This window comes from Malania oleifera, chromosome 4 (genome assembly GCF_029873635.1).
Source record: "Malania oleifera isolate guangnan ecotype guangnan chromosome 4, ASM2987363v1, whole genome shotgun sequence".
NCBI lineage: Eukaryota > Viridiplantae > Streptophyta > Magnoliopsida > Santalales > Ximeniaceae > Malania > Malania oleifera.
In genome coordinates this window covers 123140991-123155734 of record NC_080420.1, presented here as the reverse complement: position 1 = coordinate 123155734, position 14744 = coordinate 123140991, and the positions used below count along the sequence as shown (strand labels likewise).

Genomic DNA, 14744 nt, shown 5'->3' with positions numbered 1-14744 from the left:
ATCACTGGGGGAAATTGTGATTCCTATCCAAATGGACTGGAATGGTTTCACTGTCCCTGGAATCAACCCTTGTGCCATGTCCGCCCATCTTTATTTCCTCTTCTTCCCCTCTCGCCATCAATGTGGGCGTTGAAAAGAAATGCCTTTGCAGCAGTAAGTATTTAAAACAGATGGTGGCATTGCCATTGCCTGCGTTCATCCCTCTCTGATCATGGTTGGCTCTATAGCCAACTTCTCGTCCAGTACCCATCTGGACTCCCATCCTCCTCCCCGTCCGTTGCAAACCTTCAATCCTCAGTCATGGTAAAAAACTTGTGATATTTCATTAATTCATTTAAGATGAAATAAATAGGATTAATTTCATGTTATGATTCATAAAAGTTTTTGCTTGATCATTGGTTTACATATAAAGATCTTACATTTCTATTTTAAGCTTCTAATGTCGTGTCTCGAGCATATTCAATTCTACAAAACAAACTTACACAATGCTTCGTTTTATGGAATATATTTATTCCTTCAAGATAAAGTGAAATATGACGGAAATAAAATTTAAAAATAATTATTTCATGTCATAGATTTATAAAATTTGTTGTATTGTCATTTTACATTGAGTTTTGTATGCTGTCAAAACTTTATATTACAAATATTTTATTAGTAAAAATAATTATACCTAATTAGACTACGAGTGTCTCAAATTGGCTCCACAAATTTTCAATAAACTCCCAACGAATCATCTTTCCTAGTTTTTAATATTATTTTTATAAGACCTTTACACGATGAGTGATGTAAATGGGTTGATAAGTTTACTAACATTAAACAAGCTTTAGTCATCTTGGACTCGAACGAACCATATATGCTAAACCAATCAAACTCGATTATGTAGATGGATGTGGAGTTGGATAAGATTAAAGGAAATGATGAATTGACTTAATTACATGAAGTATTGTCCAAAGCCTACCTGTTACTACTGCTGGCTATAATATAATTTCAGAGAGAGAGAGAGAAAGAGAGAGAGAGAGAGAGCATGGAATAGAACTAAATGCCAAAACCTTGAATTGAACTAATTCCATTAGTTTGACAAATTTATCTTAACATGAAATAAAAACTATTAGTTGCTGAATGATTGCTTCAGTTATAGTATGCGAGCTCTAGTGATTAAATAATTAATTAGGCAAAGGAAACTCTTTTCTCATGAAATTTCATAAAAAGATAGAAATTTCTTGTAAGATTTAAAAAATGTTATAGATCTCTCCTGATATGTCAAAAATTTCACATATCTTTTATGAAATTTGCCAAAAGAACACAGACTTCTATTGAAAAAAATTTACCTTTTTCAAAATATAAGAAAATATTTGTGTCTTTTTAGTAAATTTCAAGAAAGGTCTTTAAAATTCTTGAAACCTAAGGGAAAGTTTCTGAAAATTTTAAAACTTCAAAGTTATCTTTTTGTAAAACCTCAGGGGAGGTCAGCGTATTTTATCCTAATTAATTTTAAAAAGTGTTTCTACTCAATAAAATGTAAATATGACAATTTTTTTTTTCATTTTCAACTTTATGTTAAGTCTGTAATTAAATTTTCATTAATAAAAAAATAAACTCAATGTGTGTGTGTGTGTGTGAGAGAGAGAGATTAATTATATCATATATTATGATGCTTTTTTATAAGTTATTATAATTCATATATATCGATTCAATTCACTTAGTTTAATTATGGATTTTGAAAATTCAACATGAAAATCGAATTGATAATGTTCATTCGAAACTATACACCCTAAAATTGAACTAAACAACGACTAACCAAGTTTTGATTCGATTTGATTTGGATTATTGGTTGTTTTTGGCTCTCTAAATGCCAAAATGTTAACCTAATTTTTTTTTTTTCAATCTCTCTTTCATTTTGGGTAAGCCTATTTTTCAAAACGATTATCCAAAAAAATAAAACAAAGGGTGAGTCTCCTATTAGGCAGGCCCCTGACATTTACCTAATTCCGACACTGACCTTGAACTCGTAAAACCATGTGCTGTGCCCCACAGGTTTTGGGTCTTGCCTCCTTCGAGGGCCCTATTGTCATTTCATCTTATTGATTTTTATCACCTGGGGTTAGGCTTGGGCTCGTCTTTAGGCGGCAGTGGCCGAAAGGAGCGCTCGAATATTCGCATCCACTGTGATTCGGGCGCACTTTTGACCATCCAATTGAAAAATCACATAGTTACTTTAAATAAATTAGTAGAATTGACTTATTTTCATTCTTAAAACATTAAAAAAATAATTTTTATTTTTTTGTATTGCAATAGATTATTATTTTAAGGTATAAAAATCATTTTTCTCACTCGAATTAAGATTCTCGCATCCCTTTTAATGTTTTTCTGTTAAAATTTTAAAGCTCATAGCTTAAATTTACTATTAAAAAATATTTTCTATTATATCTTTTGAATATTGATTTTATTTTCATTTTCGATGCAATCTTGATCCTCATGTTTTTTAGATATTAAAAATGGCTTAAGAGTGTTTTAAAGTGGGCTAAGCTCTTTTAAATTCATATATATATATATATATATATATATAATAGATTGAATGGATTGAGGGAGAGAGGGTCCTTCCTGATGTAAATAAGTTAGAGCTAATCAATTCTTTCACTGGCCGATAAAAAGGAAAGAATTTTTTTTTTGCACAAAAGCCTAATAGTGAAAACAAAAATGTGTTCCACTTATAACTATTCCGTCTTTTATAGATGGTAGATATCATAACTATCATAATCAATTTAGTTTCATTTTTCTTTTTTAGTATAGTCCTACAAAACCTAATCCTACTAGCCAAATGTATTCCAAAAGATATTAAAGGTACTAAATTCTTCAATTACTAATACGTGGTGCTTCAACTTTTGTTTAATGGTTTGAGTGACCCAATTCATGAATGAACAGGTATTTGAGTAATTGTTCATATTTGTGCAGGTTTGAATTGACTATAGTTCATACGAGTATCCGAATCTTTTTTTTTTTTTCCTTTTTCTTTCTACATATTTACTTAGTATATATAATAAAAAACACTAACCCGATGCTTGGAAATTTCTTAAATTTGGATAAGATGTAATATAAAGTTGTATTAAAATTTATCTAAATTCATTAAAATCCAAACTCAAGGTACAAAATTCATACTCTCAAACACTACCTAAATTGGAATATTTTTTTTTCCTATTAATGCATTCTTAATTGGGTTATTATGAGCTATTTGTTTTTGGCTTGCAAACGTATGATTGTGAACAATAAATATGAAAATGTGCATTTTGAAATCACAAAGTTCATATTTGCTTCAAATTATTAAAATAAAACATTGTTTCATCCACTCGATCGTTATAATTTTTTGACTTAAAATGGTTGTTGTAACATTCAAAAACTTTTCTAGTTAATAATAACACTATGGTATGAAAAGTTATTTTATTTTTTTAGTCTTTTAATTAAGTCATAAAAATTTATGAAAAAGGGTAGCTGGGGATGAAAGGCAAAAAGGGCGTAACATTACTTAATTGCTATATTTTATTAGTAATTGTATTTAAAGATGCTTTCATTGTACTTTAAATGCCGTTAGCATCAAATGATCATACCCATATTTTATTCTTTATTAAGATCAATAATTAGCGACACAAAAGTCTTATTAAATGGTTAGCAATACTCACTATCCACACAGAAAAAAAAAAAAAACATTAGTTGCATTTCACTAAATACACACCTAACTTGGTAAGTAAATCATTTTTTTCTCTTTATTTTTCATTTGAGTGGAGAAGAATTCTTTCACCCTTTGCCTTTTGGTTAGGAAGTTTGGTTACTATACAATATTAAATTAGGTTAGAATTTATTTTGATTTATAAAACACAAATTTAATGCTTAAAACTCATAATTCAACCACAACGTAGAAACATGCAAATCAAATAGAAGAAAAAGATAGATTTTTTAAAAAAAGAAAAGAGTCATTTTAAATGCTTTAGAAAAATGATAGTAATACCTCATTAATTGACATAGTGTTTTTCAAGATATTGCTAACTTTTTTCATTTTTTTATTTAAAAGATAAAGAAGAGTCAGAGTATTGTCCCTCTTTTTCTATGTATTAATGGGAAAAACATAATCTGTTTATGACATTTTAAATCTTTTCAAAAGAATAATCCTAAATAAGAAAATACACACCCTTTTGACCATCAAACGAAACAACAAAATCATCATCCATAAAAAAAAGAGCAATAGTTGCATTCACTAAATACGCACCTAAGTAGAAGGTAAATTAATTTTTGTTTTCATTTGAGTGGATGTTTCACCTTTGTAAGGATGTTTGGTTCTAAACAAACTTTAAATTTTAATCTGTGTGAATTTAGACAATATATAATATAAAATTAAATTAAATTTTATTTGAACTTACAAAATTCAAATTCAGTACCTAATATTCATCACTCAAAACACAACTTTTGAAATATGTAAAACAACTAAAAGGGAAAGATGATTAAATAAAAGAGTCATTTTGAATGTTTTAGAAAAACTCAGTAAGATCGTAGTAAAAACATAACCGACGTATCGTTTATTCAATATTTTCAAAAAAATAATTGTGAAGAAAAGTCAACTTGATTGGATGAGTTTCAACTACTTGAATGACTATTTCATTTCTTAAATTATTTTTAAAAATTCTTCTTAAAGATCGACAAATTCTATATTAACCTAACCTTTCAGTTCTTTTCGAAAAAACCCATAAATTTGAAATCGAAGAAAGGTACTTTTCCCCTTCCTACGTAATGACGAGATTTATATCAAATTGTTGGTTTTTACTTTTGTCATTTTAAGTTTTCAATTTTATTTTCTTATAAATCTTAGCTATCTAAGAAAAGGAAATATACCCTACACAAAAAATAAGTCAAGGCTATAGCTATCTAAAAGGAAAAAAAAAAAAAAAAAGAATTAAGGAAAACAAAGTTTGTGGTGTGGCATTTGCAAATCATTGCCCTTCACCTCATACATAGATTTTCTTCCCTACCATAATAAAATGAGGGACAAAAACCAAAGTTCTTTTGAATGGTCAAAAAGTTGGACACAGCATTCACAACATTTTCAAAAAACAAATAAAATAAAAGCCAAAAACAACAAATTCAATACTCATACACAACCCCCAACGCATCATACCACCACACAACGCACAAAAAAGGAAAAAAAAAGAGAGAGAGTTAACAAAAACAAGCCATAGGTGAAAAAAATAGGAGAGAAATGGATCTCTGGTTCCCTCTCTCTCTCGCTCCTGCTCTTATCTGAGCCACCGGTCGTCGTCGCCGCGGTCGGAAGCCTCGCCGAGGAGCGTTTTGATCTGTACGCTTATTCCTTCCTCTGTTTTGATTCTCATTTCTTTATGGGTTTTGAATATAGTTGCTGCGAATTTTTGTTGTAATTTGTTTTATGTGGGTTTGTTTGAATTGGGTCGTGGGTTTTTCTGGGTTTGTCGGTTTGGATCCGTGGATTTGGTGGTGTTTTTGTTGTTTCTTTTTCTGGGCATTTTTTTGTTGTTGTGTTGATTCTTTTCCAAAAAAAAAAAAATGAAGTGAGATCTGTGTCCTCATTCCTTTTTTTTTTTTTGGGAAGTCTTTAATTCTTAAATCTTTATTTTTTCTTGTTTAATTTTGTTTCTTTATTTGTATGCGAGTCGCTGTTCTGGGGGCGAGAAGATTTGTATTAAATTTTGTACTTCCGTTTTTTTTCGTGTGTGTTTGGTAGATGAAGATATCTTCTGGGTCGATGCCAAAACAACTGATCTGTTGATCTCTCTCTCTCTCTCTCTCTCCCGCTCACTTTCTCACTGGGAGCCGGCCACAGAGAAAGCAGAGACTTATTTTGCTTTAATTTCTTGATCTTGTTTTTGGTTTTTTGCTTCATGGGTTGTTGGAATTGTGGTATTTTATTGAAGCATTTAGTATGTGTTGGGGACTAGTGAGGCGCATCAGGCAAATTATGAACAGATATTTTTAAAGTTATTTTCTGATTATGTTCGTTGTTAAATAAAATTTTGTACTTATTGAATATGGAGAAAAAGTGTTTTTCCGCGGGATTAAGAATGAGGGTAATGCTTTCACCAGTTGAGTGCGTTGTCACAGCGGAATTATCTTGTTACTAACAGTGAAAATTTTGGTTCGGTTGACACTTGCTGGTGCCTGAAAGCTATTGCTACTCCTTAGCACCTCATGTTTGTCTTACATGGGTATAGCTTGCCCTAGGGGTAAAATTTATTGCTTTTAGGAGGTGGATATAAGTCACCGTGAATTTTGGGGATTTATTTTGATCTTCAGGTCTGTTGAGTTGTCATTTTTTGATAATGTACTAAAGGGTTGTGAAGACATTGCACAATGAGGATCTTCAGGGTTGTGTTAATGAGTAAGCTTATTGACAATGAGGAAGTTTTAAAGACTGGTAGGTTCAAAAACAAGTAGGTTACTGGAGTTATTCACAAGTTTACCCAGCACCGTGTATTTGAAGTTAGTTAAATAGAGGTATCCATTTATGGGTCAATGCTTTTGCAGTGAGCCATTGAGTCTGTGGTATTATGCTGCATGAATTGGCAGTTGGATGTTGTGACAACCTTCTTTATTATCAGTGCTGTCAGCCTGACAGCTAGAACAAGATCTCATTAGACAAGTAACCTTTCGTTGGCCCCTATCAATTGTATGCTTCTGTTTGTTGTGGATTCTTGGTCTTTTGAGTCCCATATTTCAAATAGTGTTGTATGTGTTGCATTTCACGGGGTTTGGCGTACATGCACATTTTTTTAAATGTAATTTCTGATGCAGTCATTGAGGATTTTTAACTGCTAGAGGGAATGAGCAAAGGAATATTGTTAGGCCAGTTTTATTAATAGTTTTAAGCTGATTTTAATTGTATTGTTTTGATTCATTGAGTAGATGATAAATTCTGCTGAGGTAAACGAGTAAGCAGGGACATTTTTTTTCTATAAAATGGCTTCAGTGGGTCTGGCGCCTACTTCTGGTTTGAGAGAACCCAGTGCTCATAACGTTGGAGTTGATAGGTTGCCTGAAGAGATGAATGACATGAAAATTAGGGATGATAAGGTACGATGGCTGAAGTTTAGCACCTGGGTTTCTTTGTTAAATCATCCCTTCTTTCTGTGTTTTGTGTATTTATTATCAATGATTTTAGACCAGAAACTCATGGACCTTCTCCATTTTCTAGGAGATGGAAGCAACAATTGTTGATGGCAACGGGACAGAGACAGGTCATATAATAGTGACAACCATTGGTGGTAGAAATGGCCAGCCTAAGCAGGTAAATATGCTGGATGTTGACTTCTCTATTGACTCTTTTTCATCTTGTTTCATGTGAGAAGGTTCTTAGATTATTTACGAAGTTCTGAGACTGCTTGACTTGTGTGATTGTCATTCTATGATTGGTCTTGTGAGTTTATTATATAGTGTCAATTGACATGCATTGAAAAAAAGAAGTATTATGGGGTGGTACCTTAGTAATTTTATAGTGGTGCCACTCGTTTTTTGCATCAGTGTGGAGATCCGTTTGGATTCTTTATTAGCGAATGCATTATATATTTGGGCTGATGAAAGAGAGTTCTTGAGCTCACTGATCCAGATCATTTAATTGATTTATTTTTTTCTTAGTTTTTTTTTTTGGTTTGGATCAGTAAAGGTTTATTATGTTGATAAAAAATGGATATGTACAGAAACTCTGAGCATACCCGAGAGGAAAGGAAGCTAAAAACTTCCATCCAATAGAATCAAAACAAATACATCTAACTTGGGCATTCACAGGGGCACAAGGCCATCAAAACTAATCATAAGGAATAAAACCACAAAATCCATTAACTCATAATAAGCCTAATAGGGGAATCTTTAAAAATTTCAAGCCACCACCAGAAAGAAAATCATGTTGATGAAGCAAACCGGGAAGCAGCAAAATGCAGTAACATCAAATCAACAATCAGAGCATATGAGCAAATAGCCAACTCTTCAAAAACTCGAGCCACCACCAGAAAGAAAAGCCATGTTGTTGAAGAACTTTACCAATCTCGAACCACCACCAGAAAGAAAACCATTTTGATGAAGAATGTCAAACCGAAAAGCAGCAAAATCAATATCATCAAATTGGCAAACAGAGCAAACCATCAAATAGCAAGCTCTTCAAAAACCTCACTGCACTTCAAAGAAGCTCAAGCCACCATCGGGGCGGGGGGGGGAAAGCACAAGAGAGGTCCAGATGGAGACGTCCAATACGTTTCTCCTGGAAGGATAAAGTTTCACAAATTAATGTAGTAACGCTGCCTTATCATAGGTTGTATATGTGCATTAATCTCTGTTTGATCACGAAAGTTCTAGTTCTTCCCTAATTTCATGATGTTATCCCCTTATCCTCAGATGTCATCAGGTTTAATTTAATTTTCTCTTCTTGTTGTTCTAATAGACAATAAGCTACATGGCTGAGCGTGTTGTTGGACATGGATCATTTGGAGTTGTTTTCCAGGTAAATTCGTATTCATTTTTTTTTTGGTAGTGTTTTTATCTCCTGACTTGGATATAATCACAAACTTCTGCCATTAATAAGATTCCTTATTTTGCTGACTTTTGAATTTTAATTTAGGCAAAGTGCTTAGAGACGGGTGAAACTGTGGCTATAAAGAAGGTTCTTCAGGACAAGCGATACAAAAATCGTGAATTGCAAACCATGCGTCTTCTTGACCACCCGAATGTTGTGTCTTTGAAGCATTGTTTCTTTTCAACGACTGAAAAGGATGAACTTTATCTTAATCTCGTGCTTGAGTATGTTCCTGAAACTGTACATCGTGTGATTAAACACTACAATAAGTTGAACCAGAGGATGCCGCTGATTTTTGTGAAGCTTTACACATACCAGGTATGTTTCCATTTTAGATTTGGATGTTGCTTTATTAGATCTCATTATCTTTTTAATGCCAGCAATGTTTTGAAAAATCTACTAAAAACTTTTAATGAATGCAAAATCCACATTCGTTGACCTGAAGATGCTTCATACATGCAGCAGCTGAGCTAGGATCTTTCCTAGTGGGGGCAATCACATGTACTTTAAATTTTTAGTATATTAATAATTTTTTTTAAAAAATATTTATTTTCACACTCCACAACATTAATTTTACTATAATATTTGATTAATCAAAACAAATAAATACCATATGATATTGTCATTAGAAAAATTCCAAAACAAGTAGTATAAGTGTATAGAATTTAACATTTTTTTTAAGTACAAAAATTTAAAATTATAATGAATTTATGACTAGAATATTCGCGAATCTACTGCCTCTGGTGCTATGCTGGATGGTCTTCTAGCTAGTAGGCCTACAAAACACAAATATATGATTTTTATTTAATTTTTAATTACTTATACTTATATTGATCTCTATTTTTATAATTTAGTTAAATTTTTTGCTGTATCTCATATTTTTAATCTCTAATCTGTCATGAATTATTGTAATTGTTGGGAAAATGTGATCAAAGTAAAATGTAAATTATTTTACTGAAATTATAATTTTATAAGAATATTTCTAAAATTTTGGAAACTTTTAACACAACAAAAAATGCTATAGATAGTAGTTGGTTAGTGATGATATATTTGTATATTCATTGTTTGTCGTTATGAGACACCTAATATTTTCCTACATTATCCTTGGCTTTATTATTCAACCAATATTTATGCAAACATATTTTAGGAAATGAAAAGTAAATATTAAAGTGGAAAAGACATTAATGGAGGCTCCTTAATCATGTGAGATATTAAATGGGGCTGCATGTAGTAGAATAAACAAAGAGAAAACTAGATAGCCAAAAAGGAACTCATGTATTTGATCCCTTTTTTATTTTAATTTCTTTTAAAAAAAAAATATTAACTACAATGTATTTTCTGATGTGTGTTTGATCCATTCTTTCCCAAGCTGCTATTGCATTAAACATGGCAGCTTGCTATGGATATTATGTATGTCTTTCGAGTCTGAAAGATATGCGGACCCATTTATTATTGTTAAGTTATTCTTCACTGATCTTTTATACGGTGGGCTTTCCTTGTTTTATACAATCTGAAAGACAAATAATATTTATTGACGCCTTTTCATTTTAAAATGTCTAAATTTATTATAAATTCTGGAAATATTGATTATACAGAAACAATGGCAAAGCACTAATATCAACAATTTGGGGCTGTGTACATGAGATCTTTTTCTGCCCCCAGGTGGAACTATTGTTGTTGAGCCAAAATTTTTGATAAATATGTTCCTTTACTGCTGTACTCTGCTTTCTTCCTGGTTTTTCTCGGCCTTAAAGCACTCTCTGCCTCACTTAATTGGCTTGTCATTATTGGGCATTGTATTGGTCTTTAATACATATGCCCGAACCATCTTTCCTAGCTTTCTTTAATTTAATCTTTAAAGAACTGGTGCTGTCTTGTTATCTTACATAATTATCTTGGTTCCTCATCTCTGTTTGCTGTTTTAATGCTGCTCGTCTATTTCAATGTTTTGGATACTGTGTTTTTTTGGTAAACAAAATGTTTGATTGCCCCAGAGGGCAACTATAGACCATTCTTGACCCACTCAAGTGCATGAGCTCCCCAATGGAATTGCAGTAGGGATGCAGTTCGACTCATAATCCCTTGGCTTAATATTTCTGAGATATGAATTGTGATGTTCTTTCAAAGAAGAAAGTGTTAATAAGATATTTAGTTAGTAAACACACCCCCCCCCCCGGGCGGGGCGCGGGCGGGGGGGTTAGTATGAAGAGAATCAGGATAAGCTCCTTTAGAAGCATAGATATTTTGTTTAATCCTGCTGGGTGCAAATGATTCATTATGGCCATTACTGGGCTTTTGCTGTCTTGTTTACCTGATGTCATGGTGGGTGTATTGCCAGCACAAGCTAGCAGGTTAATTTATAGTAACCCCTTCTGTCACAATAATAAAAAAAAGATTATAAATACTGGGTCTGTAAGAGCAGGTATAGTTCAAAGTTGAGGGTGGCCATCATAATCTTTGCAAAATGTTCAGGTGTGTCGGTGCTAGTTGTGAAACCTCATGGAAGACAGTTGTAATTTTCCATTTCTCCTCCTATGGAAAGTTGAATCGTAGCCACCCTTTTGCGGTGATATGAGATGAGCAACTACCATAAGCACATGCTTATGGCCGCTGCTTAAATTTTCTTGTTTTTTACTGGTTGAAAAACAATGGTTGTTTTGTGAAGTATTTTTGCAGAGACTCTAACTTCTTGATGTTTTTGCAGATTTTTAGAGCATTGTCCTACATTCATCGCAGTATTGGAGTGTGTCATCGGGACATCAAGCCTCAAAATCTTTTGGTATGTTTACCATCATATCACTGGCTTGGTGAATTATACTCTGCAATCCTTTTAAGTCATGCTTCTTGATTCCTGTTTATAAAGATTGCTACAAACTGGAGTATAGTTGGGCTTGAACTGTAATTAGAACTCACCTTTTTCAGTTGGTGGTGAATCCACATTGATTAAAGAGTGAGAATTGTAACAGTTTCATATAGTACTTGGAAATTCCTGTGGGATCTCACGAGTGTTTGGGACCTTATTTAAAGTCGAGTTAATTGGGGCCTTGGTCATTGTAAGGCTAGATATGCCTTTATTCTAAGGAGTTACTGTTGGCAGTTAAATTTACTATTCTTTGTAGTAGTAGTTGTTTCTGTATTGTAAGAAGTCCTTTTAATCATATTTAGTGATAGTGAGCTTTCAAAAGCAAATAGTACTCAATTTAATTTTTTTTTTCCAAACTGATCTTTGGGGGTATTTCTGGCGTAGATATAGAAACTAGCATTTAATAGTGTTTTGTTCCTTAAAACTAATTGCTATTTATCGCCAAGAAGAAAAGGTGTCTTGATTTCTGTTGTTTGAAATAAACTTGTAATTTGTCTTCGTTGATGCTGGAGATTTTGTTTCTCCTGTATTGGAAGATAATATTTGTGCCTTATTTGTGTGTTCAGGTGAATCCGCATACTCACCAGCTTAAGCTATGTGATTTTGGAAGTGCAAAAGTCTTGGTACATTTTTTTTTCTTCATTCCCTTGTTTCTAGAATCAGTTTTGCATTTTGGTTGGAATATCTGGCAATTTTTATTTCTTCTGATTCTTGACAGGTAAGAGGAGAGCCAAATATTTCTTATATCTGCTCTAGGTATTATAGAGCACCTGAGCTTATATTTGGGGCAACTGAGTATACTACAGCTATTGACATCTGGTCTGCTGGTTGTGTTCTTGCTGAGCTTCTTCTGGGGCAGGTAGGCTGTTGCTGCATCCGATGTTTGTAATGCTTTCTGGAAGTTGTATATTCTAAAAGTACATATTCTTTTTCTTTCAGCCCCTGTTTCCTGGTGAGAGTGGAGTTGACCAGCTTGTTGAGATTATCAAGGTGACTGTAGTCCCTGTATAGTTAGGGTTCATAAATTGTGCTGTATATGTAATGATTGGATAAAATTCATATTTTTTTGACGGGAAAATGATAATCTGGATAGAAGAAAACTCTCATCTTTAAATTTGTGATCTAAGCCATTAAGGGCTTCATGATATCCAGTTTGGAATGTTACGCTTTAGAAGGAGCTTGGTAAAATGTTATGATTATTCAACTTGGTTGATATTTAATTAGTTGATTCCTTTTCCTGTTGTGGATGGAATAATTGTGAGCCATAAATGGCTTAAGGGTTTTTTTTTTTTTTAATCTTCTGATTTGAGTATTCATTCAATTTCATCCCCCTCGACTCCCCATACTTTGTGTGGTTTGCAGGTCTTGGGTACTCCTACAAGGGAGGAAATAAAATGTATGAACCCTAACTATACAGAGTTCAAATTCCCACAAATCAAAGCACATCCCTGGCACAAGGTAGTAGGAATCAGAGAATGTGAATAAGGCATTGTGTTTTGTGTCACCTTATGATGCTTAAATTCCTAGTCATTTCTCTTTTATCAGATATTTCACAAACGCATGCCTCCAGAAGCAGTTGATCTGGTTTCAAGACTATTGCAATACTCTCCTAATCTACGATGCACAGCTGTGAGTACCATTCATAAAATCATGTTTCTAATGGTGTCTTTTTTCATAGTTTGTAGTTTTTTTTTCCCCCTGTTTAAGATTCTCGTTCATTTTCCTTTTTCACATCTCTCATTTGTAGCTTTGAACTTGTGAATGATATGTTAACTTCCAATTCAGTTGGATGCCTTGATCCATCCTTTCTTTGACGAGCTACGTGACCCAAATACACGCCTACCGAATGGACGTTTCCTCCCTCCACTTTTCAACTTTAAGCCACATGGTACGTGATCATTCTAATGAGATTTTTCTCTTCTAGCAATGACCTTTTTCATATTACAAAATTCTCATTGATTGTTATTGATGGGCTGGTCAGAGTTAAAGGGTGTGCCGGTGGAGATTTTGGTGAGATTGATTCCTGCGCATGCAAGAAAGCAATGCCCTTTCCTTGGGTTGTGATATGGTATAAAAAGCACGATATATCCAGCTGCAAAGTGTCCTTGTATGGAAGTCATGTTTCTTCCTCTACTTCAGCTGCTCCTTTCCGTCATGTTTCTTTGTATTACCTTGTGTACAAGCAGATGTAGGAAAATGCGACTTAATCTTGCCCAAGCCTCAACGGGCGTCTCACTCGCCTTCTCCCTATATTGCAATACGTTGTAACACTACATTACATAGAAGACAAATATCTCCATGATCTTTTGCATGAATCTAAATGATCTATTTGTATTTGGATTTCAGTCGTGTTTAATTTTAAGGCCAGAGTGGCGCCCCTTCCTACTTCCACAGGACCCGAAGAAAAGTTGGTGGTAAGTTTTTTCTGGACTGCCCTCATGTTTTACTCCCATACCTACTTGTAATTATCATGACTCAAGAAAAAAATTTCGGGCAACAGGATTTTTACATGGGATTCACGATGTGTCAATCCCATTGTATCACCATGGTGTTCCTGCTAATGGGATTTGCTTTTTTCATATTATGGGCCCAGTTGCGCCGAATGTAGGACCATTTGTTCAAAGACACTGATGTTGTGCAACGGGGCTGGTGCACTGTAAATTTTAGGTAGTGCCTTTCACTGCATGCAAGTATATTTTTTTTTTCTCTGAAGGACTGCTGATGTGTTCGATGGTGATGGTTGGTTTGGCGAATCGATTACCTTCGTGACATAAGATACTTTCCATATATATTCCTCATGCTTGATCAGTCATAAGGAAGATCTTGTAGCTCTCCAGAAAGCAGCCCCCTGGATGGTAGGTTGAGTCCTCTTGGGTGGATGGTTTTGTCTCATGTTTTTCAGCAGGCTGCATGTTGGCTGCTAAAAAATTGATTGGTTGCATAGGTTCTTGGTTGGGTGTTTGCTAAGGCATTTTTGGAACTTGCATTGGAAATGAGTGGGAAGTTAGAAATTTCAGTCTAGTTATTTTCATTATCAAGGGATGGGGTGGTTTACTCCTTATTCTTTTATATTTATGCTATACTATAAAAAAAAAATAGGTCATTTTTTAAATATAATGTTCATTTTGCTAACACGCGTTGGGTTTTTCAATCCAAAATTTTAAATATGACAGTTTCGTTTACTTTGGGGAGTCATATTTTTGTCATAGCACTTCTGGTTGTAAATTTGTGGACATCCGAACGAAATATGAAATTGTTAACGTAGAGCCTTAACAATATGATCATTTTAGTCTCCGTTTG

At 33.5% G+C, this 14744-nt stretch overlaps 1 protein-coding gene across 2 annotated transcripts; it reads left to right on the top strand.

Moving 5' to 3' along the window:
* The first annotated feature begins 5122 nt into the window (after positions 1-5122).
* Positions 5123-13789, top strand: LOC131154386 (shaggy-related protein kinase alpha). 2 transcript variants are annotated; one of them, XM_058107114.1, is made up of 13 exons: positions 5123-5341; positions 6986-7089; positions 7211-7303; positions 8450-8509; positions 8627-8899; positions 11286-11360; positions 12011-12067; positions 12163-12303; positions 12384-12434; positions 12807-12902; positions 12990-13073; positions 13230-13332; positions 13426-13789. In XM_058107114.1, exons 2-13 carry the CDS (start codon positions 7060-7062, stop codon positions 13506-13508), a joined length of 1146 nt encoding a protein of 381 aa, XP_057963097.1. In that variant the 5' UTR covers positions 5123-5341; positions 6986-7059; the 3' UTR covers positions 13509-13789. The 2 variants fall into 2 exon arrangements, with proteins under 2 accessions (XP_057963097.1, XP_057963096.1); XM_058107113.1 differs by lacking the exon at positions 5123-5341 and having other exon boundaries at positions 6924-7089.
* The last annotated feature ends 955 nt before the right edge of the window (positions 13790-14744 follow it).

What these genes read in the sequence shown, in the direction of transcription:
- LOC131154386 (XM_058107113.1), top strand. Translation starts at nt 6,976, where the DNA reads ATGGCTTCAGTGGGTCTGGCGCCTACTTCTGGTTTGAGAGAACCCAGT. An exon ending in TTGGAAGTGCAAAAGTCTTG is followed by an intron (nt 12,068 to 12,162) that starts GTACATTTTTTT and finishes GATTCTTGACAG; the next exon opens with GTAAGAGGAGAGCCAAATAT. An exon ending in AAGCACATCCCTGGCACAAG is followed by an intron (nt 12,903 to 12,989) that starts GTAGTAGGAATC and finishes CTCTTTTATCAG; the next exon opens with ATATTTCACAAACGCATGCC.